This window comes from Falco punctatus (assembly GCF_963210335.1).
Source record: "Falco punctatus genome assembly, chromosome: 7".
Lineage (NCBI taxonomy): Eukaryota > Metazoa > Chordata > Aves > Falconiformes > Falconidae > Falco > Falco punctatus.
Genome location: NC_137587.1, coordinates 22,920,497 through 22,946,889, shown reverse-complemented (window position 1 = coordinate 22,946,889; position 26,393 = coordinate 22,920,497). Strand labels below are relative to the sequence as shown.

General features: G+C 41.4%; 2 protein-coding genes across 4 annotated transcripts in view; one reads left to right on the top strand and one right to left on the bottom strand.

The window, feature by feature from the left end:
- Window positions 1–3,777: 3,777 nt before the first annotated feature.
- Window positions 3,778–17,771, bottom strand: DCAF4 (DDB1 and CUL4 associated factor 4). Of its 2 annotated transcripts, none has more exons than XM_080397638.1 (14): window positions 17,660–17,771; window positions 16,868–16,983; window positions 15,487–15,569; window positions 13,600–13,757; window positions 12,036–12,118; window positions 11,287–11,389; window positions 10,165–10,308; window positions 9,651–9,700; window positions 8,292–8,371; window positions 6,581–6,676; window positions 6,373–6,470; window positions 5,489–5,665; window positions 5,149–5,263; window positions 3,778–4,179 (listed from the first exon to the last, which is right to left on the bottom strand). In XM_080397638.1, exons 2-14 carry the CDS (start codon window positions 16,975–16,977, stop codon window positions 3,986–3,988), a joined length of 1,491 nt encoding a protein of 496 aa, XP_080253764.1. In that variant the 5' UTR covers window positions 16,978–16,983; window positions 17,660–17,771; the 3' UTR covers window positions 3,778–3,985. The 2 variants fall into 2 exon arrangements, with proteins under 2 accessions (XP_080253764.1, XP_080253765.1); XM_080397639.1 differs by having other exon boundaries at window positions 17,538–17,676.
- A 91-nt stretch (window positions 17,772–17,862) lies between these two features.
- Window positions 17,863–26,393, top strand: part of DPF3 (double PHD fingers 3) — a 185,925-nt gene continuing 177,394 nt past the window's right edge. The window contains exons 1-2 of one of the 2 annotated variants that reach the window (XM_080397650.1): window positions 17,863–17,992; window positions 21,296–21,383. The gene's annotated coding sequence lies outside the window, so the exon portion shown is untranslated. Of the gene's footprint in view, window positions 21,384–26,393 lie in introns of both variants that reach the window. The other variant, XM_080397656.1, reaches the window with a different exon arrangement.

Genomic DNA, 26,393 nt, shown 5'->3' with positions numbered 1-26,393 from the left:
AGCTACCATGATATTAATAGAACTGCAGATAGAAAGAAGCTGTTTGAACAGGAAAAGGCAGGTGATCTTGATTTTCAGACATTACCTAAAATGGTTATCAACTTTGTGCCTTGACTTCCATTTTTGAATCATGAAACTAATCTGTAAAGTGCTTTAAACACTTGGGTCAAACATCTTTTCAACCCTCAGCCCAGAACTGCTGTCTAGAAAGTACTTTGGGTTGGTACTGACTGCTTGATTCAGCTCACTGTATACGTAGTATACATAAATATATGCAAGCAGCCGCCAGTAACTGAAGGTTTGGGGATCAAAGCTGAATTGTCCACTACCAGATTATAACTTCTCTGAAAGCAGCTGCTGTAAGGGGACATCTTGAGACTATGTACACATTCAGGTTTGAATTCTCCCGTCCTTGCAAAAAATGCTCAATTTTCTAGTACAGTTAGAATAGGTCCCTATTAGGCTTAAAGATGTAAAAATGCCAGAGTGAAGTTGTGGCTTGTAAATTGATTTTTTTTAACCTCTTAGTTTCAGTATTCATTAGGATAATAGAGGAGGAATGACCATGAAGCCAAGTACTGCAATAAATCAGGGCCAACAGAGAGACATAACTCCTACCACCACAAAAGACCCGAAAGCAAATCCCCTCCCTGCTTTAGATGCTTCAAGTTAAAACTGTAGAAGTTCAAATTTCTACCTGTGTTCTCAGACCCTGATGCGATCTGAAGGGTTTGATGTGGAAAAAGCCTGTTTAGTCAGGGTTGAGAGATGACTAGCAGAAGCAGGGTACATGGAACAGAACAAGGGTGAGATTCTGAAACTATTGTTTTGGTGGGAAGTACCGGCAGTTTGGTTTGTGAGGAGAGCCTGGTGGTCTGTGCTGAGCCTTGCTGCAGTAACCAAAAGCGACCAACCAAATTGTGTCTGCTGGATGAGGGATGCTGCAACCTATCTTGGAGTACAGGTTTGGCCTTTCTAAAGTTCCCTTGAAGTTTCCTTTTCCAAGTTCAGTACTTGCTGAGAGGTTGAGGCAAAGAAATACTGCACTTTGGTGCTATAGCAGGGGGGAAGAGTGTTGCAGTTCCTTAATTTTTAACTGTCTTAGGGTCCAAGCTATTGCTGCATAATCAAATAGTTGATTTAATATACCTTAGCCACTGCCTGCAGGGTGCTTGCTGTTTGTCAGTGAAGCCAAATCGCCTCTCTTCTTGCCCCGCTTCCCCTCTCTTTTCATACTGCTCTTGCAGGCTTAATCAGAAGTGTTGGCTGCAAGGGCACTAGTTGGCTGAATGGGTTTTCAGGGACAAGAGCATTTGGCTCTTGGAAACAACAGAAAGCAAATGAGTATCTTTTGTTTTATGAGCGCTGCCTAAAAGGGAACAAAGAAAAGAAACGATCTTCAGTTATGTAAGATGCCTTTCTGCCACAATTCCTAGTTTGTGTTTCCCAGGGTAACTGGGCACAATTGTTGCACGATCTTGTTCTTGCAGAACAGGCATTACTGCAGCTAAAAGCACTGAAGAGTTTAAAAGCTAATTTAAATTTTGGAATTAATTCTGATTTAAGGGAGTTGATAATCCTTGTGGTTTGCTGTCTGAAAGTGTTTGAACCACACATGTTTACTAGCAAGAATATCAATATGAAGTTCCAACTTTGAGCTGATTATCAGGTGTAACATTAGGAGTTTGCAGCAGAACGGGGTTAGCTGCATTTCCACTTCCTGAACAGATGCTTGGTTGCAGTGTGCATTATTAACTGAGTCAACGCAAGTGCTTTTGAAAGTTGTGCTGTGTGTATTAGTCACTGCATGCAACAGAAAATGTCCCAAATTAACATTACTAATCAAGACAAATTGCAGGGTATTTTCTCAAATTGAAAAGAAAAGCAAGCCAAGAGTCAGGTCTCTTTGTTATCCAAGGGTGGTAGAAGGAATGGGAAGAGCCTGCATGACTGACTAACCATCTGAGCAGAACAGGGGACCCTTGGTCTTATAAACAAGGGCTGCAGAAAGAAGGGGCAGCACAGAGTATGCTGCGAGCAGCATCCACTCTGCTGTGTATGGGAAAGGTTCCGCAGAGCAGCTCTAAAGCCAGATGTATCAGGGGAGCTGCAGTTGTAAGGAATTCACAGCTCAATCTGCCTACAGGAAACAGGAGTTGGCTGTTAATGGAATACAAGAAAGATTTGTGGGGTTTCAGCGTATACTCAGACGGGGAAGAAACTTGAGTATGTGCTGGGGTTCATCTTTCATCTTGATTACCCTTGCAACAGCTATTTCATACAGAATATATTCACACCGTGAAGTGCTCCCAAGAGGGGAGTTTTCCTGTTTTGTTGTCTTCTATATAGATTAATGGACAAAAGAAATACAAAGAAAGGGAAGGATATCACCACACATAACACTAGAGTGTGGCGAGCAGTAAGAACTGGTGAGAAGACAGGTAGCTCCCTAGAACAGCACACTGCTTGGGCCTGAAGGTTGTGAGGACAAGAGAAGTAAGCATGGAGCCCAGCTGGACAGACAGGACTTTTAGTAGGACCCACCCTTCCTGGCACCTGTATTAGAACAATTCTCTCTTATCCAAAGTTACTTGAAATGGAAGGGGAGAGGAGTGCATGGGAAACAAACAAAAAAAACCACAGGATATGATCAGGTTTGCACTGGGCTTGTGAAGAGAATCTCCCCATGTTGCACTTGCAATGCAGGGCACTTGTGATGCTTCCTTTTGGAAGCAGCCAAGCCAGAGACACACTCATGAAGCGTGCTCGATATGCTCAGGCTGCTAGCAGGGATGTGAAGGGATGAATTGGCTGCAATGCCAAGTCTTCTCACGTCACAATCTCAAGTGCCTCATCCCTGTTCACAGTGCTGTGCTCATGCTGCAGCTTGGCCTCTCCTTCTTTGGGAGAAAACATTCTGTGACTGATTGAATGGTTTTGCCAACCCGCTTCCTACGTATACCAGCTGCAGGATGGTCTTGCCCAACCCAGGCTGGTTACCAGGAAAGCACTGGAGATAATGAAGTTCCATGGGATGGTAATTGTTCTCAAATACAGATACAGCATCATCCAATTACTGTGAGCTGATGCTACACCTTTGCTGCTGAGGGCCCAGCTGCACCTCTGTATGCAAAAGCCCTGACTCTGCACAAGTGATCCCATACCCCAAAGAGGACATGGTCTGTCCAGACTGGGCTTGTCTCCTGCTGCAGCTGCATGAGCAAACCTATCATTCCAGACTGCTGACCAAACGCTAGGTTAGGGGTGTGGACTTGGTTAGGTAACCTATGATAAATTAACAGGGACATTCAGCCTGGCTACTGGACCAGGAGAGGTGCTTGTTCTGTGCAGGCTGCCTTTTAAAGGGAACGGTAGCAGGGCACGGGCGTGCTGCCATTGTGTGAAAAGGACAACATTTGGCTTGGCCCAGCTCAAAGGAGTGACAGCGTGAGTGGGGAAACAGGTGTTCCTTGGACTGCTTCCAACCATAGATGGAGTAGAGACAGTTGATGCAGGAACCCAGACCAAAGCTGCTCCAAAGCCCCAGAACACCTATAGTGTCAGCTTCTCAACACCACTGTGCTAATCCACACTGTCGCACCAGCCTGCTTGCTAATGTAGATGTAACTGCAGCTAAATGGTTGTGCCACCAAACTACGATTAAGTCAGAGCAGCCTTTTGAAAGCAAATTCAACTAGCATGAGACAGATCCTGAAAGTTACCAGCTTTTCAAAACTTACAGCTAGATTTCAAAGAGGCTGAATATTGCCTAAGAAGTTAATTAGCATTCAGCTTTTATTTACAGATTGTCTAAGATGTACACAGCAAGATCTGCTGAACTTGCTGAAGGAGGTTCAGAATTCCATGGGTAAAGCAGATGCAACAGCAGCACATAGCGACTCAACAGCATGGTGACTGGTGTAAAAATTTTGAAGTCATGTATAGGCTGGCAGCTTTGTAGACCAGGTCTAAGGAGAATAATGTGTCAGTTGTAGGAGAAGTGGTAGAGATCCTGTCTGACAGCCATGAGTAAGCCAGGAACTCCTCGGCTACCCCCAAGTCTTGAAGAAAACACCACACTGGGAATGGCATCTTTGGAGGACGGGTGGGGAGAAGGGATGGTTCTGAGCAGATGGGCATCTTGGAGACTCCAAATTCTGGTGTAGCAATCCTGACCAACTGGAAAGGAAAGGACACCAGAATTTAACATTACACAAGAAGTACTTTACACATCTCCACAAGGTTATCATCACAAAAGCAGGTGGTCTACGGGCAAAAAACCCTGACTGTTTCTACACACACTAGAGGCAAAGTGCTTACCAATACTTTATGAAACAGAAATTCTACACTGAATACTGCAGAAGTGGGAAAAAAATGCACATTTCCTGTTATGCAAGAAAAGGTATGATAAATCAATATTGTCTTAAGAGTTCTCTCCTCATTATCAAACTCCTAAGCCAAAAAAGGGGAGAAAAACTCACTGTAAGATTAACAAGAATTCTCATTATTCCGTCACTTATTGAGAAATGCAAGGGAGAGGAAGTTACTGTGTTTACAGTGACGGTGTGAAATTTGGCTATACTATGAAGACTTACAGGTTTTTCTTCATTTATTGTTACCTTTCCTGCCCCCAACCCCAAATACAATAATACTAAGAAAATAATTCTCAGACTGCAGCCAATTACTTTCAGAATGAACCCGAGTGGTACAGACAAATTTACAAGGAGTTAGGCCTACATGCCAATGCTTCAGTCCATCACACTACCCATTTAAGCACCAAAAAAATATAGATGCAGTCTTTAGTGTCTAGATAAAGTTATCAGCAAGTTTCATGTTGTTTCCCTGAATTTCAAAATCAAGCATTTTCTGCTGTAATCTTGAGACACACTGTGGAATGGCTAATGGGACTTTTGCAGGACACAGCAGATAAAGCTGTTAAGTGCTACACAGGAGTGGTTACAGTAGGTGTCCATCCATAACATTATTCTGTTATTGTCACGGTATATTACAGTATGTCTAAGGCTAGATTTCTCCTGAATTTTAAAGGATTCACAGCTTCCAACAGCTGTGGCTAAGAAACACTCCTCAGGCATAAGAAAAATTGCTGCCATGCGTTCTACAAATAGAGGGGGAAAAAGATCAACCCACCTGCTGTAAGAAGTCCTTCTTCCTCATTTACGTGCAAAGGAAGAATAGCGTATTCATTGTGATGACCTTTGTACTGCTTCACACATTTTACTGTTCTCAGGTCCCACAGTTTTATCTGCAAGTTGAAGCAAGTGTTTGAAAGAGGATACATTAACTAAGCAGAGAGCACTTGATGGCTTATAAGTGGATCTGGAAGAGGACCTGTATATGAAACTACTACCCAGTTCCATACTATGCCACAAAAACAGGCATCTGCCCTCAGGCTTGAGATAACACCCGTTAATGCCCACATTCTGTTCCCCCAAAGGAACAGAATATCCCAAATGCAACAAGCCCATACCTTTCCAGCCATATCTGCTGCCATAAGATAATGTTCAGCCTCAAGAAGGCGAATAGATGTAACTGCTGAGTCATGGAAGAGACGAATTGCTTTCCAGCTCTGGCCCTTTTGGTTGCGTTGACGCACATCAATGCTGAAAACCTCGCCTGAACGGCAGCCATTGTACAGCACTGGGGTCTGGAAGAACCCAAGAGAAAGCAACGTACTGTGTAACATCTGAAAGGATCTTACAAGTTATACAGACAGAATCTGTGTCAAGCTTCTGAGTGCTCTGTTGCAGTTATCAAATTATTTTATTAACACAAGCATTAAGAATCAGAATTATTACACACTGCAACATTTTTCAGTCAACTCATTAGATCCATTCAAGCCTCACCTATTTACTTTAGCTGTAAAAGTTCAGCTAGGTAAGTAGGAACTTAGTTTAACATAATAGCAAAACAGGACTGGAATTCTCATATTCCAATTTCACCCCTCTTACTAAATCTTTGTGAACAAGTCCATTAGTATTTTATAAAGGTTTTCTCCTTCTTGATGGAGACAATACACTGTGTATTAACAAAATGAGGTCATTTGCCAGAAACAAAACAATTTTACAACGCATTATTACCGTGCTCTCTGTATGCCTTAATTTCCTTTTTATCTCTGTACAATTAACAGAAATTATCCCTGTTGCCACAGAGTTTGAAATCAGTATATTTTTTTGTTGTTGTTCAATTATATGCAAGCATCAGACCACATCAGTTCTGTTGTGCAACTGCTATCCAACAGCAATCACAATCTTATGTACAGCATGATGAGCCCCATCAAAAACAGAGCAAAAAGCCCACCAAAGAGGCAGCGCTCTGAGCAAAAAAAAATGAAGGGTGTTTGGTTCTTCTTACCTGTCTGGCAAACTGTTGTGCCAATACATCACTACTGGTTCCAAATGTCTGTCGATGCCCTGTTACTACATTGGTCACAAGAACTCGTCGCGTCAGGCCTAAGGAAGACAGATTATGTTCATTTAGCTGTAATTTGGGTAGCAGCTTTAAGATGAATGCAAGAAGTCTTTCCCGCTGAGATAAAGGTGTTGCTAGCCTTGCAGATCACCTGTGCTAAAGCAGTTGTCTGCTTGGGGATTCAGGCACCAAGCACAGGACCAGGCAGTAGATATCTTGAAGCTGCATAGCATTCCAGGTCGATCTCCTAGGAGAGGTGAGCAACACATGAAGTGTCCATAAAATTTTAGGACAGGTTGATGACTCAGAAAGCAAATCTAGATTTCCATATTTCTTTCAACATTTCAATCTGAAGCAGAGAAAACGTTACCCAGTTAACGTCCCTGTGCTACTCAAGAGACAGGAAACAATGACTGTAGGCTGGAGACTATATAGTCCTTTATATATATATAAGAAGACGACTATATAGCTGAAGTCTATATAGACAGATGATTGTGAAAGACTGTGAAATTTATTCAGTAGTCAGAGGGCTGACCACGGCAGGAAACAGAAAAATATCACTTGCCTTACAGCACTGAGCAAGCCATTTCTTAAAGATGAGTGGGCTAGAAACACAAAACATTTACTTTATAAGCTATAGATTAGTTAAAGCCTAACCTGGAAGTTCTTAGCCTGACTATTTAAAAAAAGAACAAACCACCTCTGAATAAGTAACAATACCCTGGGATTTGACCCTTCCGCCTGTAGCTCCTGCACAAAGTCTACTAATCGACATAAAAATTTAAGTCCTCAGTTTTCATTTCCTTCATCACACATCCAACCATGATCATACCATGTCAGCCAGCACAGGCAACATGTTTAAACATGTGTTTAGACAGGTTAAGATCCCTTTCCTCTACTTAGCAAGGTTCCCTCAAATGAACAATTTAAGAGAGTAAAATAAGTCAAGAAACTTGGAAATACCTAAACCAGTCAATAGGAAACACTAGACGAGGACTTTGGTGGAACTCAGGGCATCTGATTATAGTGAAGGGCTTAGAACATTTTACAGAGCCACTGGGCATGCTCTATGCATCTTTTTTTTTTTTTTTTATGGCTGCATAAACAGCATGCCATTACAAATTTTAAATCTGTTAATAACTCCTATCTATAACACTTCGCCTCTGTACAAACTTAACTGATCATGTATGAATGAAAACTGGGTTAGAGGACTGTACTGTGTGACCTGAAAAAGTATGGTTCTGACATCTATCAAAAAAGTCCAATTAATAAAGTCCTGCCCCCCAAGAACACTGAAAAAACACGTATGGAAAGATACAGCTACAGCCACCGGACTTAAGACAGGATTCTCCAAATCAATCATGCTTACACACAACTAAGCATGAACTTGTACAAGGAGCTATGGGCTGAGACACTTACCAGCTTTCCACCTGTAATTAATCACTGAGCATACCCAAGTAGCTACTATGAGAAGAGATTCTGCAAGGATTCTAGATAGTCTGTAAGGAAATTTGAGTACTTTTTGTGTGCAGCTTCTGAGTATTTAGTTACAGGCCAAGCTACTAATGAAAAATCTCATATGTTTACTTTACAAGTGAGGTGTCCTCCTGCCAAAGTCAAGTACTACATCATCAGCAGCTAAAAATAAACTAGTCCTTTGAATATGGCTTGTAAATTAATTCTTAAGTAAGTTCTTTCATCCGTTCACTTCTTAAACTGTTGCAAACTTCCTAAATTTTCCAAGAATACAAGTCTCACAGGCTACTGAAGAAAAGTGCAGAAATACTCTTTCCTTTGTGCTCTTTTCATAGCATAACTGCTAACAAAAACTGGAGGGAAGAGACCCAACATGAACACCCTACCTGGGTTAGTGCTGCTGAACAACGATGCTGGAAGCAGACTGGCACAGCCTGGTGTTTCTGCAATTCCCATGAGACACAGCTTACTGGAGCGAGTTAAGGAAAACAAAGATTTCTGTCTAGAATGGAACAGGCTGCCTAACATTTATAGCTGGAAAAAGCAAGATGCTCTGACACTGCCACAGCTCACAAAACTTTCCCTTTAAGGCCTTTGATGTGTCTTACAGTTTATGATTAAGTCTTGACTTTTCATTTCTTTCACGGGAAAGAACTAGAAAGAACTCATTTTCCTGCTTGTATATATTCACTACCAGAAAGACAAGAGAAGAAGAACACTAAGGCGTCTTTCTAGTGATAGGAAAAAAAATATGCATGGCTTACATGGATCATTATTCTTATATTTCATGCCGATGACACTGCATTAATACAGAGCTGGTGTTCATGGAATTAAGTTGGAAAAAAGGCAGCAGACATTGGGGAGGGAAGGAAGACTCATTTTAGATTACATTGAAATACTTTCTAAAGGTTATACCAGGTATAAATAGGATTTGAAAGTTGCATTTCAAGTTTAGTGGGGTAAATCTGTGACATGACTAGAAGAAAGCGCAAAATAACCAAACCAACAGTTCTCAACTCCTAACCAGCTGTGAGCAAGCCTGATGAGCTCCTGCCACCCTCTGGATCAGTCCTGAATTGCTTGGCTTTTCCCATGAGCCATTATGAACCTTTCTATATAATTTCCTTTCTTCTGGCACTTTAATAGCACATCTGTTGCCTGCCGTCTGCCAGATTAAAATCCCCTTTTCTTCCTCTCTTCTGGGCTTGCGCTGTCCATTACTGCTTCCTCTACTATACCATCGTCATCTTCTTCTGAGACAGATCTGCAGAAAATGCTCTGAAAGCTGCAGCACGTGACACCAATGAATTGCTCCCATTCCCCTCTTGCCCCAACCAATATGAGGATGGTTTACAACACAAACCAACCAACCCACTTAGAAAGAGGTCCACTTCAAAGAGGACAGTAGTTGTCTTAATCCTCTCTCTTGCTCTTGTGACCCAGCCAATTTCTAAACATCAGATCATTTTGGATATGGCGTTTACACTATTAATGAACTCCAGGGCAGGAAACACAGTCTTTCACCTGCTATTATACTGGAACAATTCTACATATATCTGTAACAGAACCATACATCTGTCTCACTAGTTCCAACATCTTTCAATTATTATAACTTTCTCTGTTTTCCAGAAAACTTAATTTATGGGGCAACTACATGAGAGGTCTTTCTGCAAGTTAGTTGTTCTGTGTAGCATAATGCAGACTTGTGAAAGCTGACCGAAAATTTGCCTTTTTTAAAAGGATATAAAACATGAGAATCTGGATGAGTCAATGATGCCCAGCACACAGAATTCACCTTCAGACACAAGAAGACATACTAAGGATCATCCTTAAAAGAATCTGAGCATGAAGATTATGAAAACCTGTTTTACATATGCTTCATGTTCAAGGATAAATATCATTTTGGGAAAACATGTTTAAGAAGCATGCAAATCTTAGTTTCTGGCCCTTAACATCAGTTTTGTCAGCTATGGCCAACTGCAGCTCTGAAGTAAGCACTATTGTTGGAAGCTGGTACTTCTGCATAGCTTTCTGTTCCAATTGTAGCATAACGTTCCTGAGAACTAACACTGGTACTGAGGTCTTTCAGACACAAGTTTACTGTTATTCTGCATTTATCCAAGCTTTACATTGCTAGATTCTCCCATTCTCTCCTCCTACCCCCTTCCTCAGCCCTCCTGCATTTCCACCCGTGCCTCCCAAGAACAGCGTTCTGAATGAGGAACAACCACCAAAGGAAGCAGGTACAGAACACAGTACTTTGCGGTTCGTGAAGTAGAGGTTGTCATACATCTCCACAGTGAGAGACTCCTTCCCCAAACCACGGAGGTTGATGATGCCATATTTACATCCTCCATGCTCTACATCATTCACAGTGAATATCCGTTCACAAGCAACATCCGCCTGTAAAATAAGAGCTTACTGGTCACACACACCGGAAACTTAAAGGAAAACACAGCTTGAGGGAGTTTCATTTTAGACCTAATGCAGCAACACATTAATTCTGATCCCTTTAATGCCATCCACTTTCCATTCACCTCTAAAAAAAGTGGCAAACTACTTTTTATATGCCTGAACAGAAAAAAACATGAGTAAGAAAAGGTTTTAGTCCTTGAGTAACAATAAATACTCTTTTCCAAGTGTATCAGTCCAGACACTTATTCTGGCTGATTAGTAAGCACCAAATGGTATTAGTAGAGGTCTCAAAACAAAAATTTAAACCTTACCAGAAGTGAACATGGAATTCCCCTGCTGTTGGATCACAGTAAAAAGGCTGCTGCTACATTTCAACTGTTCTTTTATGACACCGAGTTTCTGGCTTCAGCTACCTATGGTGCTCTTTTTACAAGGACAGGAGCTGGTCCCGGAGAACTTCCAACATAAGACTATGAAAGATATTTGCTCCAGAGACCTCTCCTCCACATGCATCATCAAAACCAGTAGAAACTGCCTTCAGATCATGAGATGTAAAATGTTTACTGGTATTTACACAGATTCTCTGGGCCACAGACTTTGCCACCCCCAGAATTCCTCTCTTCCATCTTCTTTTAATCCTCTCCACTTCTCCTCCCAGCCCCGCACTGATTTTCCACTCAACTCCCATTTATTTCCAAGAGAACATGTTGATCAGCTTAGGAAAAAAAAACAACCCCAAAAAATCACTTTCACATCGAGCCTTTTCATCATTTTCCTTTCTAGGAAAGGAACAGCCTTTTCCTACCTTCTCGAAGTTACCAAGCACAGATTTTTGAGAACTGACACATCAGAAATAATGCATATTTGAAAGCAAAATGTGACCTATAAGGTTTGATTACAAAATCCTGAATTTTCACAGAAGGTAGGCTCTCTTTATCCAAAGACTTAACAGTTCTCATAACATACCACAATTATTTTAAAATTGTTGGTTCCAGCAACTGAGGAGTCTGGACTGTGAATTTCTATCTTCCTCCTCTGCATACAGTTCACTTTTAGTTCATGGACCAGCCTGTAAAAGCAGGTGGGGTAGCAGTGGGAAAGAGAAGAATTCAGGTAAGCCTAGGTTTAATGCCAATGAAAAGAATTCTGGATAGGATATCCAGAACTGCTTCTCAATCTCAGAAGATAAAATGCCTGAACAACTAGCATGCTGCAATTTAACTTATATAACCCACGAACATGTGCATCTTCCACATTAATGGAATTTCATCCCATTATTTTGAACCCCAGCACATCTTCGTTAGCAGAAACAACAACATAGCATGTCACTAACTTGCCTTCTGCACTGTTACTGAATCTGAGCTTAGCTATTCTAATAGGTGGCAGGGGGAACAGTCACATCAGTTGCAGAGTGTTCATCCAAAGAAAAGGTGCACTGTATTCATAAAAACAGCATATATCAGAAAAAAAAACCCTCAAAAAACAATTTTTAACATTTTAAACTCCATTTATCTGAAACTGGGAAACCTCTTTCATTTGATTTCTCATTACTTTAGTAATCTGATTATAAAAAAACACAACTATTTTTTTATTGTAAGTAATATGTTCCTCTTCAGCCTAAGCGGAACAGTAAGAAAAGCAAAAACCCAGCAGGAACAGTTGCACTAACAACAGAATTTGGTATTGCAAACAGAAGACAAATCAAATCCTTGTACCTGCAATAACTTGCGGAGCTGAGCAAACCCAGCTGCCTTTTCTGTAACAGCACAGATGAGTTCAGTCCAGCCCTTGTTGTTTTCTGGAAGAGAACAACATGGCAGCATATTCAGTTATTTGCTTGTTTATGATTCAAACATGTGGGTCTTAGACATTTGGGACATTTAGGTAACTTCTTCCTCTAGCCTATACACACTAAAATTTCAGATGTCAGTAAAACACATTCCAGCACCATGTATTTGGTGTACTGCAGTAAGCAGACAAGAATATATTCCTGTGAGATCTGGTGTGTTTTTGTAAATACAAAAACTGGTAAAAACCCCCTCCAAAACCAACAGCCATTGTTTTCTTTTGACATAATCAGCAGTACCACATTAAGGCGTGAAGTCACCTTCTGGTTTCACTATAATACCTTAAATTCTTACTATACAGCAAAATTTTCTACCACAACAGGAATGCTATTAACTATGCAGTCTTACTGCTGCACTAAGCTACTTTTTCATTTATAATTTTTTAAAGTTTCCAGCAAACACTTTCTGTGGAGACCAAAGGATAAGAGTACTTTGCAGAGTTACAGAGTAAAAAATCTTTTTGGTAATGCTCAGACGAAGTAACCATTTAAGAGTCAAAATGTTCTTGTCTGGGAGCCTAATTCAGATGTCTGATTGAATAGCCAGATTTTGAGGAGAGATGTATATCCACAGTTCTCATTAACAGCAATGTGGCCAGCAGCTTTTTGGTTTCTATGAAACCTAAACTGCTAATGGAAACAGATAGAACAGCCAAAAAAACCCCCAAAAGCCAAATCTGAACCAACAGCAGCACTTTCACAGTGAAGACTGAAAAGCTGGGTAGCTGCTTGAAGTGAGAACTTCATTACTTAAGGAGAAAAATCCTGCTTGCTTCTTCGAAATGACAGCATATTTAAGCTGAGCTTATTTAAGCTGATTTATAAAGTTGTAAGACATGGCTTTCAGATAATTGAAGAGCATCCTTGTAGGGTATGCTACCCATATTAGCGATATGCAGCATCACATTAACTCTGCTGTAACAGTTCATGATGAAAGGTATATAGGCTTTCCAGGCATAAATATAAGACCTGCCTTGATTTTACCTGTCTAAAAAAATTCTTTGTGAGAAAGCCACAAGCTGTTTCCACAAAGGGTCATTAGTATTGTTTCTTAAGGGTCCAGGAATATGATCAATACACTTACTAAACATGTGGAAAACTTCAAATCAAGACCCCACTTTGCCAATTCAAGGCAGGGATTTGAAACCTGGTGTCCAATGTCCTGACTCAAGTGTAACTGCTGGACAATCTGCAATTCTGAGCACAGTTCCTGCCTCTTTACTGATTTTTTTGTTTGTAACTACTTGCTTTCATTCCTGTGTGGAACAGCCAAACAAAAGGCTTCAAGGCTATAAATTCTCAGCAAGAAGAAATTTTCATTTTATCAGACAGCTTAGGGAACTGTACCAATGTCAGAACTGAAAGGCTTTAGCTTATAATCTGTCTGGGCCAGCACACAATAAAGCCTAATTGCAATCTTTTTCAGAACGTACCTTCTTTTGTTTTTCTTCCTCTTCCAAGAGTCTCAGTCTTTTGCATTCCATTGTCTTGTACTGAATGCTCTCCTTGGTGAGTGGGTTGTAGTTATTATGTCCGGGCAGGAGGCGAAAGTAGCGGTTCTTTTCTGAGTCATAGTAAAATCCCGGCAGTTCTTAGGGGGGAAAAATGGCAAAACCCAGGCAAATTCAGATGGATAACTATGTTTGTTTATTGCTATTTGACATCCCACATCTTCATGGGAACATCAGTCACAAGGTTCAAAGCTCTTGCTCCCAACAGGTCCCAAGCATGATAAAGAGACTAGGAATAGATGACAACCAGTTAAAGGAAAAAAAAAATGTAGTTTTCAAATGCACTACTGTTAACACAGGTACAGAAGGGACATCACCACTGACCAAGATGAAATTCAGCCAGATCAGAGAAGCAGAAAGGAAAGGTTTTGCTACAGAACTAAAATAACTTTTCTTCATAAACGAATGAAGAAAGGACACTCTTGGTTAAAAGACTAGGTAGGGCAGTCCCAAACAAACAAAACTGATTATGAGGTATCACTCAAACCAAAATAAAGTGATTCACTTCCCAGAACAAACCACTTTTTCAGCACATAGGAGCAATTAAGATGCAATAAAGAGTACATCTGGATAACACATAGAGGCTCCATCCAAAGATAAATTGGAGTGAGAGAAACTTTTAATTTTAGTGCTTTACTGCCCAGGTAAATTCACAGAGGCAGACAGGTAAAATACTTTGACAGATTCGTAATGGCACATTGTGTCAAGAAAAAGGATTTTATTCACAAGAGGTGAGTGTTAATATTTCATTAGGAGTTTATTTAAACCTTTATCTGCTACCAGAAATTGCATTTGAAGTAACCTCTTTTTGCTGCTGCTTATAATTCAGGTCCTTGTCAGCATCTTTTAGGTTTCAGCTTAGCAACACCTTAGCAAAGGTGACCAAATTTTATTCAGGTCAAGAAAAATACAAAGTCAGTGAATGAATCAGTAATGTTCATAAAAGCACACTGCATTTTGTATACAGAATCTAATTACACAGCAATAAATGTTTTGCAGGATAAATCTGCTAACATGCTCACAATCTCTTAAGCACAAAAAGGTGACATAGAAAAAAGGCCTCTCTAAACTCTGGCTTTGTCTGTTGCTAAGAGGTTCAAGTGGTGTTTCAGGACTCTCCTGTTGTGGAGAAATGTACATTCCCACGGGCTTCACCTTTGCTAGGGTTTTTTAATGAGTCAGGAAACCAGAATGCAAACGGGACATCTTCCTCAACAGCACTGCTATTGTATCAATTCTGGTTTCACCAGTTCACTCCCTGACAATTAAAAAACATTTAGCCATAGTGCATTTCTTACAGACTATAAAATACACTGAAGGCATAGAGAGAGATGATTTTTCCCCCTCAGCCCAAAATGGTGGATCATTATGTCTATTCAACCGAATAACTGGATGCAATTTTTATATGCTTTTCTTTTTTTCTTATTTTCTTTCCTAACTTAATGTTTCTATTGAAAGATGTGTTTTATAACATCTTCAGCATGAGAAAGACCCCAAAGTTCATTTTCTTCCCAAAGCAGCATTTCTGAAAAGGGAAACAGAATTCTATTTTTTCAGTTTATATCAGCTTGGCTAAGCACACAAGTTTGCAAACATGAGAAGCACTTGTGGGCCTGCAAGTGCATTTGGCCCTGTTCTCTAGATCTTCACTTACTACATCTTTTTATATCACCTGATGCTACTTTTCTCTACAAACTTTACTGCTTATATTCTTCCTGTAAAACCATACTATTAACACAGCTACTATTGCTTTTTTCATACAATCAGAATATAGATACTGATTTTTGACCCATGAACATGGTCTCTTACCTTGCACTACAGAGTTCTGCGTTAAAGATCCACTGCTGCTGGGGCCTGCATTCACTGCAGTCTGAGGTTCCTCCTGTTCCAGCCTAAAAAACAGTGCTGCCTTCAAAGACAGGCTCACAATTGTCCTGCACATCTTTCCCGCAAAGAATCTAGAAAGCAGCTTGTTATTGACATTAATGGAGGACAATTTTGCAGGGCTGTGATATCACCATATGCTAAGCTATGAAAATGAAACAGTAACATTCAGCTTAAAACCCTCTCAAGAACATTAGATACACTAACATCTTAAAAGCCTTAATTACTTGCTAAAACATTAGAGATGGCTGCTGATTCTACAAGTACCTTTAACTCTTTTCAGCGAAAGACTAATTCTGGGCATTTTACCATATTCCCTTATTAAAAGAAAAGCACACCCTTGAAAATGTGTAAATCTTCACAGCAATGAAGTGAGATACAGTGTGGGTGAAACACTGATGTCAAGCCAAAAATATTTTGCCATTCCCTTCATGACAAGAATTTCATTAAGGTTCAGAAATATGTAAAGTAAACAAAAGTATAATGTAAACTCTAAGAAAGAAAAGTCTCTGCTTTTGTAATAAACATCACAGTTGACAGGGTAACTGCAGCTTTCTTCTTTTTCAAGTAATTTGAACAGGCACATTCAGTACTGATGAGCAAAATTCCACTGGGATGTTTTCTGAATCATCCATACAATTCTCACTTTTTAAGACAGGTCTTATTACATGTCATCTTAAAAGCATTAGGCCAAGATATTTTGCAAGAGTCGTAATTTACTGAAAACAAAATGACAAAAAAAATTCTAGTTCTAATACCAGCTGTATTGCTGCTTGATTATACAACTATGAAAAGTTAAAGAACTGATCTACAAGGGGCAAAACACCAAACCCAAGCACTTCCATTTAAAGCTTTTTAATAAAATACTTTTAATTCTATATTCACTAAATTAGGGCCCATTTGCATTTCTAACTTTTCTTACACAAATACAACTAACGGGGCAGCTCATACGTATGTGTCTCTTTCTCAAAAAATATATTTAGAGCACTAAAGCAAAGGGTTGGCCTTTTTTATTCCTGCAAGAGGCACCAAGGAAGGAACACGAGAAGGAAAGAGAGCCATAAAAATAGCTCAAACACAGGCAAGTGTAGATCTAAAGTTTATATACAGTTGTGAACGTATGACACATTTCCAGAAACCAATGTCACTCCATTCCCACTGGGGATGACAGATAGACCGCAAGTACTGTTGACTAGATTTTTAGATGGCAACCTTCCCAGTTCCAGATAGCCACCATTCTGAAAATTTAATTAGGCATCACATCTAACGGGTTAACCCATGCTAAGTGCAAGCTGTGTATACTTGCCTTTCAGTACGGTTATTGCGGTCGGGTCTTCTGTACCCATGGGGATGGTAGCTGTTCTTGTGACTGCTCCAGCCACGCTTTTTTTTGCCTCTCCAGTAATTTCTCTTCATGTCTACCTATAAAGCAAACATACACACATACTTCAACACTACTGGCCTGGAACAGTCCAACATATAAGACAGTCTCTTAACACAGCCGCTTTTCAACCAGTTTCAAGTAGCTTCACAGTGGCCTAGAGATCAAAACCAAGGAGGCACACTGAAAAAAAATAAAGAGAAACACTTTCAAGTCCAAAGGGCATCAGATCTTTAAGAACAGAACAGCAGCACAGCCCCCCGCCCGTCTGATGGGGGCTGCGTTAGGGGCGGCGCGGCACCCCGCCTGCAGCGCTGACGAGCGCCCCCCGCCAAGCTCTGCCGTGGGCGCTGCCTGCCGGGGGGACAAACCGAACGAGCAATGGCGGCGTGGCCGCCTCCGGCCGGGGCCGTCCTGCCCGCCCGCCCCAGGCCCAGGCCCCGGCCCCGGCCCCGCGCTGCTCCCGCGGGGACGCGGCGGTACAGGCCGGCGGCAGCCCGCCGGAGGGCGCCTTCCCGCGCTACGGCGGCCAGGCCGGCCCGACGGGCCCGCAGCCCCGACCACCGTTCTGTCAGCCGGCGAGACCCGCACGTACTACGGGCGCTTCCTCGCGCCTGTCGACCTCCCTGCTGGGCCGAGACCGGCTCCCCAGCTCGCCCGCCGCGCTGAAGGCAGAAACACCTCAGGCAGAGGCGCACCCCGGCGCCCTTCCCTCACCGACTCCGTCCTCGGCGCCGGAGCCCGCCGCTTCCGCCCTGCCACCGAGGCCCCGCCCACGCTCCGCCGAGCGCGTCTGTCTGGCCCGCGCCCGCCGCCTGACGGACAGCTCACCCGCCAAACCGCAGGCGGCCAAGCCGGCGCTCCCCGCGGAAGGGCGGGGCCGGGCCCCGGGCGGTGCGGAGGCGGTGGCTGCCTGAGGCACTGCGGGACGGCCGGGCGGGCGGCGGCAGCCGCGGGATAGAGTGGGCGGGCCCTGCAAATAAAACCTGAGTAGGGGAGCGCGGGGGTGTAGGAATGGAGTTTTTGGCAAAAGAGGCGTCGTTTAGCATGGTAGGCAGGCAGCGCGGGCCACAGGAGGGGCAGCCTTGGGGTGGCTGAGGGGCGGGAGCGCCTGAGGGGAGCTGCCGGTCAGCGCCCAGGGGCGCGTTCCTGTGTGCGGGGCAGCGCCGGGCCCCGCGGGCGGGGCGGGGCGCTGAGGTGAGGGGCGAGGTCAGGCCGCCAGCTGCGGGCCGTGTGTGCGGCCGAGGGGCTGCCGGGGCGGGACTCCCCGTCCGTGCGGGCAGGGGGCGCGGCGGCGGCGGGGAGAGAGCGGGGAGGGTCCATAGTTGAACTCTGTGAGGAGAAACGCTTCTTTGCTCCATGACTTGGGCCTGAAGGCAGTGGGTTTGCAGGGCATGGTGCGGAAGGAGGCAGAGATGTGTGCCACGGAAAGGGTACTGCTGCTGCTTTCTCTGGGTTGCTACTTGATTAAATACCATCCTTTGGCTACGGGGAGCTAGAAGCTGTTGCAACCTCTCTAAATCTCTGAAGAGTTTAGAAAAGAGAGTGGTGGCTCTAAAGTGACCCTCCCACCTGAGGCCTCTTGATGCTTAAATATTTTTTGAGCCTTCTGCTGCTGGGCAACAAACAATTAGATAGGTGACACTGAGGCATTGGTACTAGGTAGCTTTGGGAAGCATGCAGCAAACGGACAAGGTGGGAGAAAAAACCTTGAGGCTGCAGCAATCGGTAGCAAATCGGATGGTCAGCAAAAGCTGAAAGAGTGACAAAAGGATGTAGTGGTAACTGCTGTCTCTTTGCAGTTGCTGTGAGAAACTCCTCAATCTTTTACTAAAGGTGTCCTAAAGCTGACTTTGTACAGTGGCCTTCCTCCTCCCCTTCCTGCTTATACAGGATTTAGGAGTTAAAAAAAAAATTAAACCAGTATGGTAAACATTTATTCATCTAATGGATGATTAAGGTTACAGCAAAACATGAGCTATAGCTTACAAATAAAAAAAAAAAATGGAAAACCAGGGTTTTAGTCATTCTTCCAAAAAACTGAGGGTTTGTTTTGTCACTTCAATTATTTTAAGTAAGAAAATTCTAGTACTGGGAAAATAGGCAATGCATTTTTACTTGTTCCTTTCAATGTTTAGACCTTGTACAAGCTTGCTGTGGGTACTTGGCAGGAGAGTAAGTTTTGGAAGATAGTATTTTGTTCTGTCTCTCACTTGATCTGTGTTTTAAGTTCAAAATGCAAAGAGCTAAAAACATCTCAGGAAAGCATGCCTTTAAGGATAGGAGCAGCTGGAGAATTCACCCGTAGCTTGTATAGTTTGTGAGCTCTATTTCTTTGTCTTTGCAAGGCAGACCACCAGCGTGGTCTAATTCCAAAGCATTTTTGTTGTTTAGGCCTGTTTCTCATAGTGGTTTAGTGATACTGATCTTTAGCTTCCACAAGACAATTTTGAATTTTAATACAGTAACAGGAGGAGGGTAAAAGTGCCTATAGAAAGCTGCATCAGCAGCCCTTTCTGTGAACCATTGTTAATACTGTCATTGGTGTAAACTGGATTCAAAATCACGGTTTATATGATATTGGTACTTGATGATCTGTATGTAAATTTGATGTTGATACACCTATGGATGACAGAAATCTAGGGAATGTTTTTTTATCATGCTGTTTGCTGGCTTGTGGGTAGTAATTCAGGAATATGTAGTGTTATACTCTGCTTCTTTTGTTGGCTTTGTTTCATCTTTTTAATTTCTGATGCCAGGGAGCGATGTTTCAGGTTCTGTCACCAATATACTGCTTGTAAGCTGTGGATTTGACTCCACTGAAATAGAATTACCACTGGGGAAGAAGTATGTTAAATGATTTGTTTTCTCACTTGTGTATACTTACTATGGAAATTCATGGACAAGATTAGACTGGAAGGTATTTCAGAGATCACTGGGTTTCCATGTATGTATTTAAATAAAATATACAAATAAAATACACACACCACCCCTACATTGTTCCTTAGCAATTGTTTGTCTAACCTCTTAAAGCTTTTTGCTTTGGTTTATTCTGATTCTTATATCTCTCACTGAAAGATTTTTCTGATGTTACCTGAATGCTTATTGCTGCAATTTAAAACCATTACTGCTATTTCTTCTGCCTTGTGTGGGTATAGAAAACAATTTATGACCTTGCTCTCTGCAACCATATTCCATATTTGAAAATTGGTATTGTTGTCCCACTTGAGTCTTTTTCTTTTGATTAGAGAGGCTAAAGAATGATGACGACAACTTTTAGCTCTGATCATTCTTGCTTCCTTTTTGGACTCTTGCCATGGGGAACACTTCTTTCCTTGAAGTGTATTCCAAAAACCTGAATATATGACTACTCCATTGAGGCCTTTCTAGTGTTGGATATGTTTTACAGGCTGTACTGGCATTTGAGAATTATGTTTTACAGCTACACAACAGTGTTAACTTTCATGAAGCTTATGATCAAAATGGATGGGGGAGTTTCAGTTTGAGAACTGCTGAGTGGTCAGTTTTCAGTCTGGGTTTGTGGAACTGGCTGTGCTTGGGCTGGCTGCGATTGAATGCTGTTCTTCTTAGGGCACTTCTTGGACATGTCAAGGCCATCCTGTCCCGCAGAATGCACTCTGCCGTCAAGTGGTGTCCTCCATTTGCTCTGGCTGTTTTTCTATCTATTTGACTTGAGGGAGAGGGTTTATGGCTGTGCAGTCCACTAAATACATATGTTCAGGCTATATTTAATTTATTTATTAGTTACATTTAAAAGATAATTTTAAATTGCATTAAAACAGTCTGTAAATGTTTTTAACTTTGTTAATAACATTAGAATTTATGGTTCAGTCATAGGATTAAGATTATTGCAGTTTAGTGAGCTGCCTTTCAGCTGAGCTGCAGTACATGAACCTGTATTCATTCATGGCAGTCACATCTGAAAACTAAAATTAGTTTGCTTAAACTCATCTGTAAGATGAGGCTTAAGCTATGTATTTTGTCTCATGCTTTTTTGGGGCTAAAACTGTATTCTGCCAGTTAAAGCTTAGTTTACATAAGGCAACTAATTACACCTCCCATTTACCAAAGCTTACTTGGGCCCATGAATTACCCTGGGTTTGTGCAGGGTGATCAAAAGCAAGATTTTTTCTAACAGTAAAATATATCCTTGTTCTGATGCTGCTGAAATCAGAGCAATTGCATTAAGAGCCTGTGTAACTTTGTATGCTTACTCTTCGCATTATGAGCCGCAGCAGTCCTGTAGTAATAATGTCAAAGCTTTTAGATGTTTTTGAATATGAAAGCTGCTCTTTGACTTCTTGATTCTCAGAATATTCTGCTGTCCCACAGGCTAGCTCTGCTGTTGATGCTGAAAATGACTTTTGGGTTCTTCTGCATCAGGTCATGGAGGAATGAACAAACTGCTGTAGCATTTAAGGTGATGAATTATCGCAGTTTATATAATGTTCAGTAACTTGCTGTGTTTATTCGATGTGTGTGTAGTTTACTTTTTTTTTTAATTTTCTTCTTTGTGTTAAATCTCAAGCTCCCAAGGCAGACCTCATGGGTCCTGGAGTTGCAGCTCCGGTCCGGGTCGGCTGGGTGGTGTAAATACGGGAGCAGATCTGATGCACCCCAGGAGAGGGCAGTGGTGCACTTGCACAAAATCGCTGTTTCTTGGCTCTCTAGAGTATTTCTTTTGGCTCCGTTTTGTACGAAGTATCGAATTCCTATAAAAATAAATTTAAAAAGCAGAAGTACACCAACGAATCCCTTTGCAACACTACTTAAACTGTATTTATTTGTATTTATAGCTCTAAGGTCCAGGGGCACTGATGTTACATATTTTAACCACACTTCTTGCCAAGTAAGAAGGTGAAGATTCTTTCTCCTGATATATCAGCTTTGTCTCCCCTGTAGGTCACAGGTCATGAAAAAACGCTGAAAAGATGGCAAATGAAACTGGAATTTCACAGTTTATATCATTGCTTTAGCTAAGAGTTTTGTTGGCTTTTTTTAAAATCCAGTAGTTCTGGCTGTTAATATCATCAGGAGTACTCGTATGCTAATAAGTGACTTCTGGAAACTTTGTGGTAGGTTCTGTATATATCAGCTTGTAGTATTTTATATATATGAGTATATGTTTCTTTAAGTTAATCCATTGATATAAAGTCAAATTGTGCTCTGAGACTACATCTGCAGTCTTTTCCTTTCAGGTATCCTTTGCAGTGAGAAATATTCTGGTCAAACCTTTCTTTCTCTTCAATGCTGCAGTTCTTAATGGAAGTGTTCAGATATAATTTACTGAATATTCTTCTGATTAGTTTTGGTTTTCTGTGGCATCAAAAGGAATAAAAAGTCTCAACAACTTGTATGTAAAATTTACCAGAATTAAGTCCCATCTTAAAATTATTTAGGTGCTTGGGAAGGTTTTGCTGAAACACAGTAATGAAGATATTTAGGTTATACTTGTGCTGGCATTGGTGGAGGGACTTTATGGCTTCTGATTATAATCAGAAGATTGACTGCAGAATATGCAGGCTTAAGCGGGTGCCAAAAATATGTGGTTTGTGTATTGCTAGAAAGGAAGCTGTGGTGTTATGGCTCTTATTAAATAGTCTGCCACATTACAGGAGATGGGTCTCAGAGATGGGTTTTTACTGGAGACTTCTGCTTGTCATTTTCTGTGCTGTCCCGTGGGAGGCACAGATGACTAGGCTGTGTTTGCTACCTCAGTGACTGCATGTCACTTCCTGGTGACTGCACTAGCCCGGTGCAGAACTGTGTTGCTGCTGTCGCTTGGAGCTGAGTGAAGGAAACTAAACAAGCAAATAAATCCCCCCAAACGCAACAACAACAAACCAAAAAACCCGAACCTGAATCCTATTAGATGTTAAGGGAATAGTTGCATGGGTCCCTGATCCCTGTAGCAGCAACCTAGTGAGTGCAGAATGGCCAGTGTGGTGGCTGTTGTTGATTTGTTAGAGAAATGCAATTGTTTATCACATGTGAGTGTTTCCTGCTGTAGCTTCTACGGGTATTAGAACCCAAGAATCCAAGGTACACTACTACTAGGCTGCTACACTTGTGTATAAAATCTGTTATCGCAGGACAGGCCTGGTCTTAAATACACAGAAAAGATGTACCTGTACTTGTTAATATCAACAGCTTGGCTCTGTTGTGTACAGTCAAAGTCAAATGACTGAAATTATTTGTCTACTGAGTTGCTTTATAGAGTGAGAAAACAGACTAAAGTTGGGAATTCAGAAGGTAAGGTGCTCTACTGTGATAGTAACTCACTTCCATTGTGCATATGTGGATTTATATTTGAAATCTCGCTCCCTAGGTTGGCAAGCTGAAATCCAGACTCTTGGTGCTGAATGTTATGCAGATTACTGTGCATTTTATACTATATATGTTATACTGTGTATATCTTAAAGTAGCTCCTGTTGACTCTGATTCTCAAGGGATGTTAAAAATCCTTCAGTTTTTGCTGTAAAAAGAAGGGTTTACTTTGCCGTTTTGGTTCAGACTTGCTACTCCCATGACGTAGCACAGGCTTCTGTGCACCAGCTAGTTTCTGTAAGTCTCTGTTCCAGAAATGGCTGTGCTTTAACACTACATTTGTCTTCAAAAATAGCATGCTGTCCTTCAATTTGCAAAGTGCTAGATACCTGTGACATCCTTCTGAATGTTTTTGATGATTTAGCTGAATATTGTAAATATTGTTTGTGTGCGGTATGAACAGTTACCTAACACTTTGAAATGTCTCTTGTTGTTTTTTGACTTTCCTCATTACTTGTGGGGCCAATCTAAGATTTATTAAAAAAAAAGAGTGGCAAATTCACCTCTTCTGCTGGTGGTGTAGCGATATGTAAGTTGTGTGTGTGTATACACATAGATGAATGTATCTCAGTCTACAAAACCAAGATGTCATTACCACATATTTCTGTGTGTGGATGGAGAGAATGCTAATCTGAAGACATGAGATTTGCAAGTGATTTTTGGCCACAGAGGTTCCTCTGCTCTGCCATGTTTCCTGTGGTGCTGTAGGTCTGACATCTGTCAGTCCAAAACAAAAAATATCCCCTTTGGTAAAAATTTTAGTGCTTCTGTAAAATCATTTTTTTTGGTAAAAGATTGTGTGTGCAAATGGTAAAATGATCTGTCAAGCAGGTAAGGATGGTAACAAGGCTTTACACTGCCAGAGCACAGAACTGGAGCTGGACTTTATATTCCTTGCAGAGCCATTGTAAAGTAGAATATCCTGGTGGTGTGGTCTTCTGAAGAAACCTGTGTTGAATAATGCTATCCTGCCTCTTCCTATGGGGAAAATTTAGGATCTTCATTGGAAGGTTAAGTTCATGGTATAAATAATACTGTCTTTAGAGTAGTGGCAGGTGGTAGCTTGTTCATTTTTCCTCCAGACTCATTTGTTCAGTTTATGGGTCTGTAATACACAAAGTGCTTTGCAGTTATGAGATTGATTTCTAGCCTCGTATTTAAAAATTGGCAGTGAAAAGAACTGGTCAGTGTCTCCAAGGAAGTATTTTCTTTTGGGGTCAAAATCTTTTGTGCTGCTTCATATTCTCCCTTGCCTGCTTTGGAGGTAAGGCTGTACTTTTATACAGAGAGATTAACTGGTTTGCTTTTACACATCAATAGCAGATGTCAAGGCTCTGGCAGTTGATTTCCCACTGGAAGAAAAATTGGTGACATAAACCATAGGAATCATTTTTTTAGATTTTGTATTAAATACACAAAGCTTTGAACAGATGTAAGGACCAATGATAATGCAGGAAAAAACACCTTCTCCAGAAATGTCAATCTGGAAATCAGTGTTTTGCTTTCAGAAAGCAACACGTTATCTTTGAAGTTTATAGTAACTTAACTAAAGACAGTGTCACAGGGCTACTAACACCTCATTTCTCAAAGTCTATATCCTGGTCACATCCAAAGGAAAGTAATTGGTGAGACTTGTGTGCAGCAAGCATTATAATCATGTGAGTGTGGTTCTCAGAAATGCACAGTGAATACAGTGCTGTCTTAGAGCGTGAGCTTCCTTGATGATCTTGTATGCCTCGTGTGCTGTAGATGTACCCTTTGTAAAAGTACCATCTGAATGATGCAAGAGTGACTTGCGTAGTCTCCCCCTGCCTCGTTGCCTTTGAAGATGTGTGGTGGAATTTCTTGTTTCAAGTGTGGTTTTTTGTTTTTTTTTTTTTTTTAAAGAAAAGGGAATGAAAGTTTTATGAGAAGAACTCTTCTTTCTGAATTCTCTGTCAGGGAGAACACAGCAGGAGGAGGAGGAAGAAGCTCAGCTCAGTGTATGCAGACTAAGTGGGAGGCTTCCTATTATTGAGGTGTGAAGTATCAAGAGTAAGTTTCTTTTCAGCTCTTCCAGGAGCACATCCTGAAGGAAGAAAGATGGGAGGAGGGAAGGTTACCATGGGAAAGCAGTCTCCATATATCAGTACATTCTGTAGAGGGTATGTGTGGATTCTTTGATTTGTTTGGTGGTGGGGGAAGGGAAGGGTTTGAGGGGAAGTTAAAAGATGCCGATCTACAGATACCTAGTCTTATAATGATACTGTGTATTGTCCACTGTGTTTTGGTTACTATTTATATGCTGTTTCATATTCTGGATACTTCCAGATGTATCATTGTGGCTTCAGTGCTAAATTTTATGCTTAGATACTGTGGTTTTGGTCATTCTAATTGCATGTGAATATTGGTATTGATGATTGGCCTTAGCATTGCCTTCGATCTGCTGGAATGCCCGTTTCGCATCTCATAGGTGGCTGCATAGATACTCTGCTTCATGGAGCCCTTCTAGGGCCTGATTTTTCAGGCTGCTTCTCTTTTGGGCACTGGATAGAAGTCAGTGAGCTGTGGTCAGTTGCAATTACCAGTAAAGGCATCAGCCTGTAGACCTCAGTACACATGCCTAGTGCAGAAGTCTGCCCATGGGAGTAGCACTGCAGGATCTGTCCTGTATCTACAAACTAAAAGAATTTACTTTCTGCACAGTTTATGATCTGTCATTTCTGTGTACCTGTGGAAAAAAACTGAAATAAAAAGGTATTTTAGTTCAAGACATACAACACTTACATGGAAACAATGAACTGTTTCTGGAAAGAAATATTAGATAAATCACTAAAAATAAAATTGCAGATAGGGTAGTCTTATTCTTAGCAGTATTTTGTAAGGTCTTCAGAAGTCTAAAGACAACTGAAACTGCTTGTGTGCCTTGTGGAACTGAAGCAGTAATTGTTTCACATACAAGATGTAATATAGCAGTTTACAGTTCCAAAAAAAACCCCAACAACAAACACCAAACTACAACAAAACCCCAACCAACAAAACTTTAGCTCTCAGCTTAATTGGATGGAAATCGAAAGAGGAGGTAGGATATAGAAGATGGTTTATGGGCTTGGTTGAGCTATCA

Excerpts from the sequence above, each read along its gene's own strand:
- DCAF4 (XM_080397638.1), bottom strand. The coding sequence starts at position 16,977 with ATGAAGAGAAATTACTGGAGAGGCAAAAAAAAGCGTGGCTGGAGCAGT. Across the intron at positions 15,570-16,867 it reads CGCAATAACCGTACTGAAAG|GCTGGAACAGGAGGAACCTC; the intron begins GCAAGTATACAC and ends ACTGTTTTTTAG. Across the intron at positions 6,677-8,291 it reads GTTCAGCAGCACTAACCCAG|GAGATCGACCTGGAATGCTA; the intron begins GTAGGGTGTTCA and ends CACCTCTCCTAG.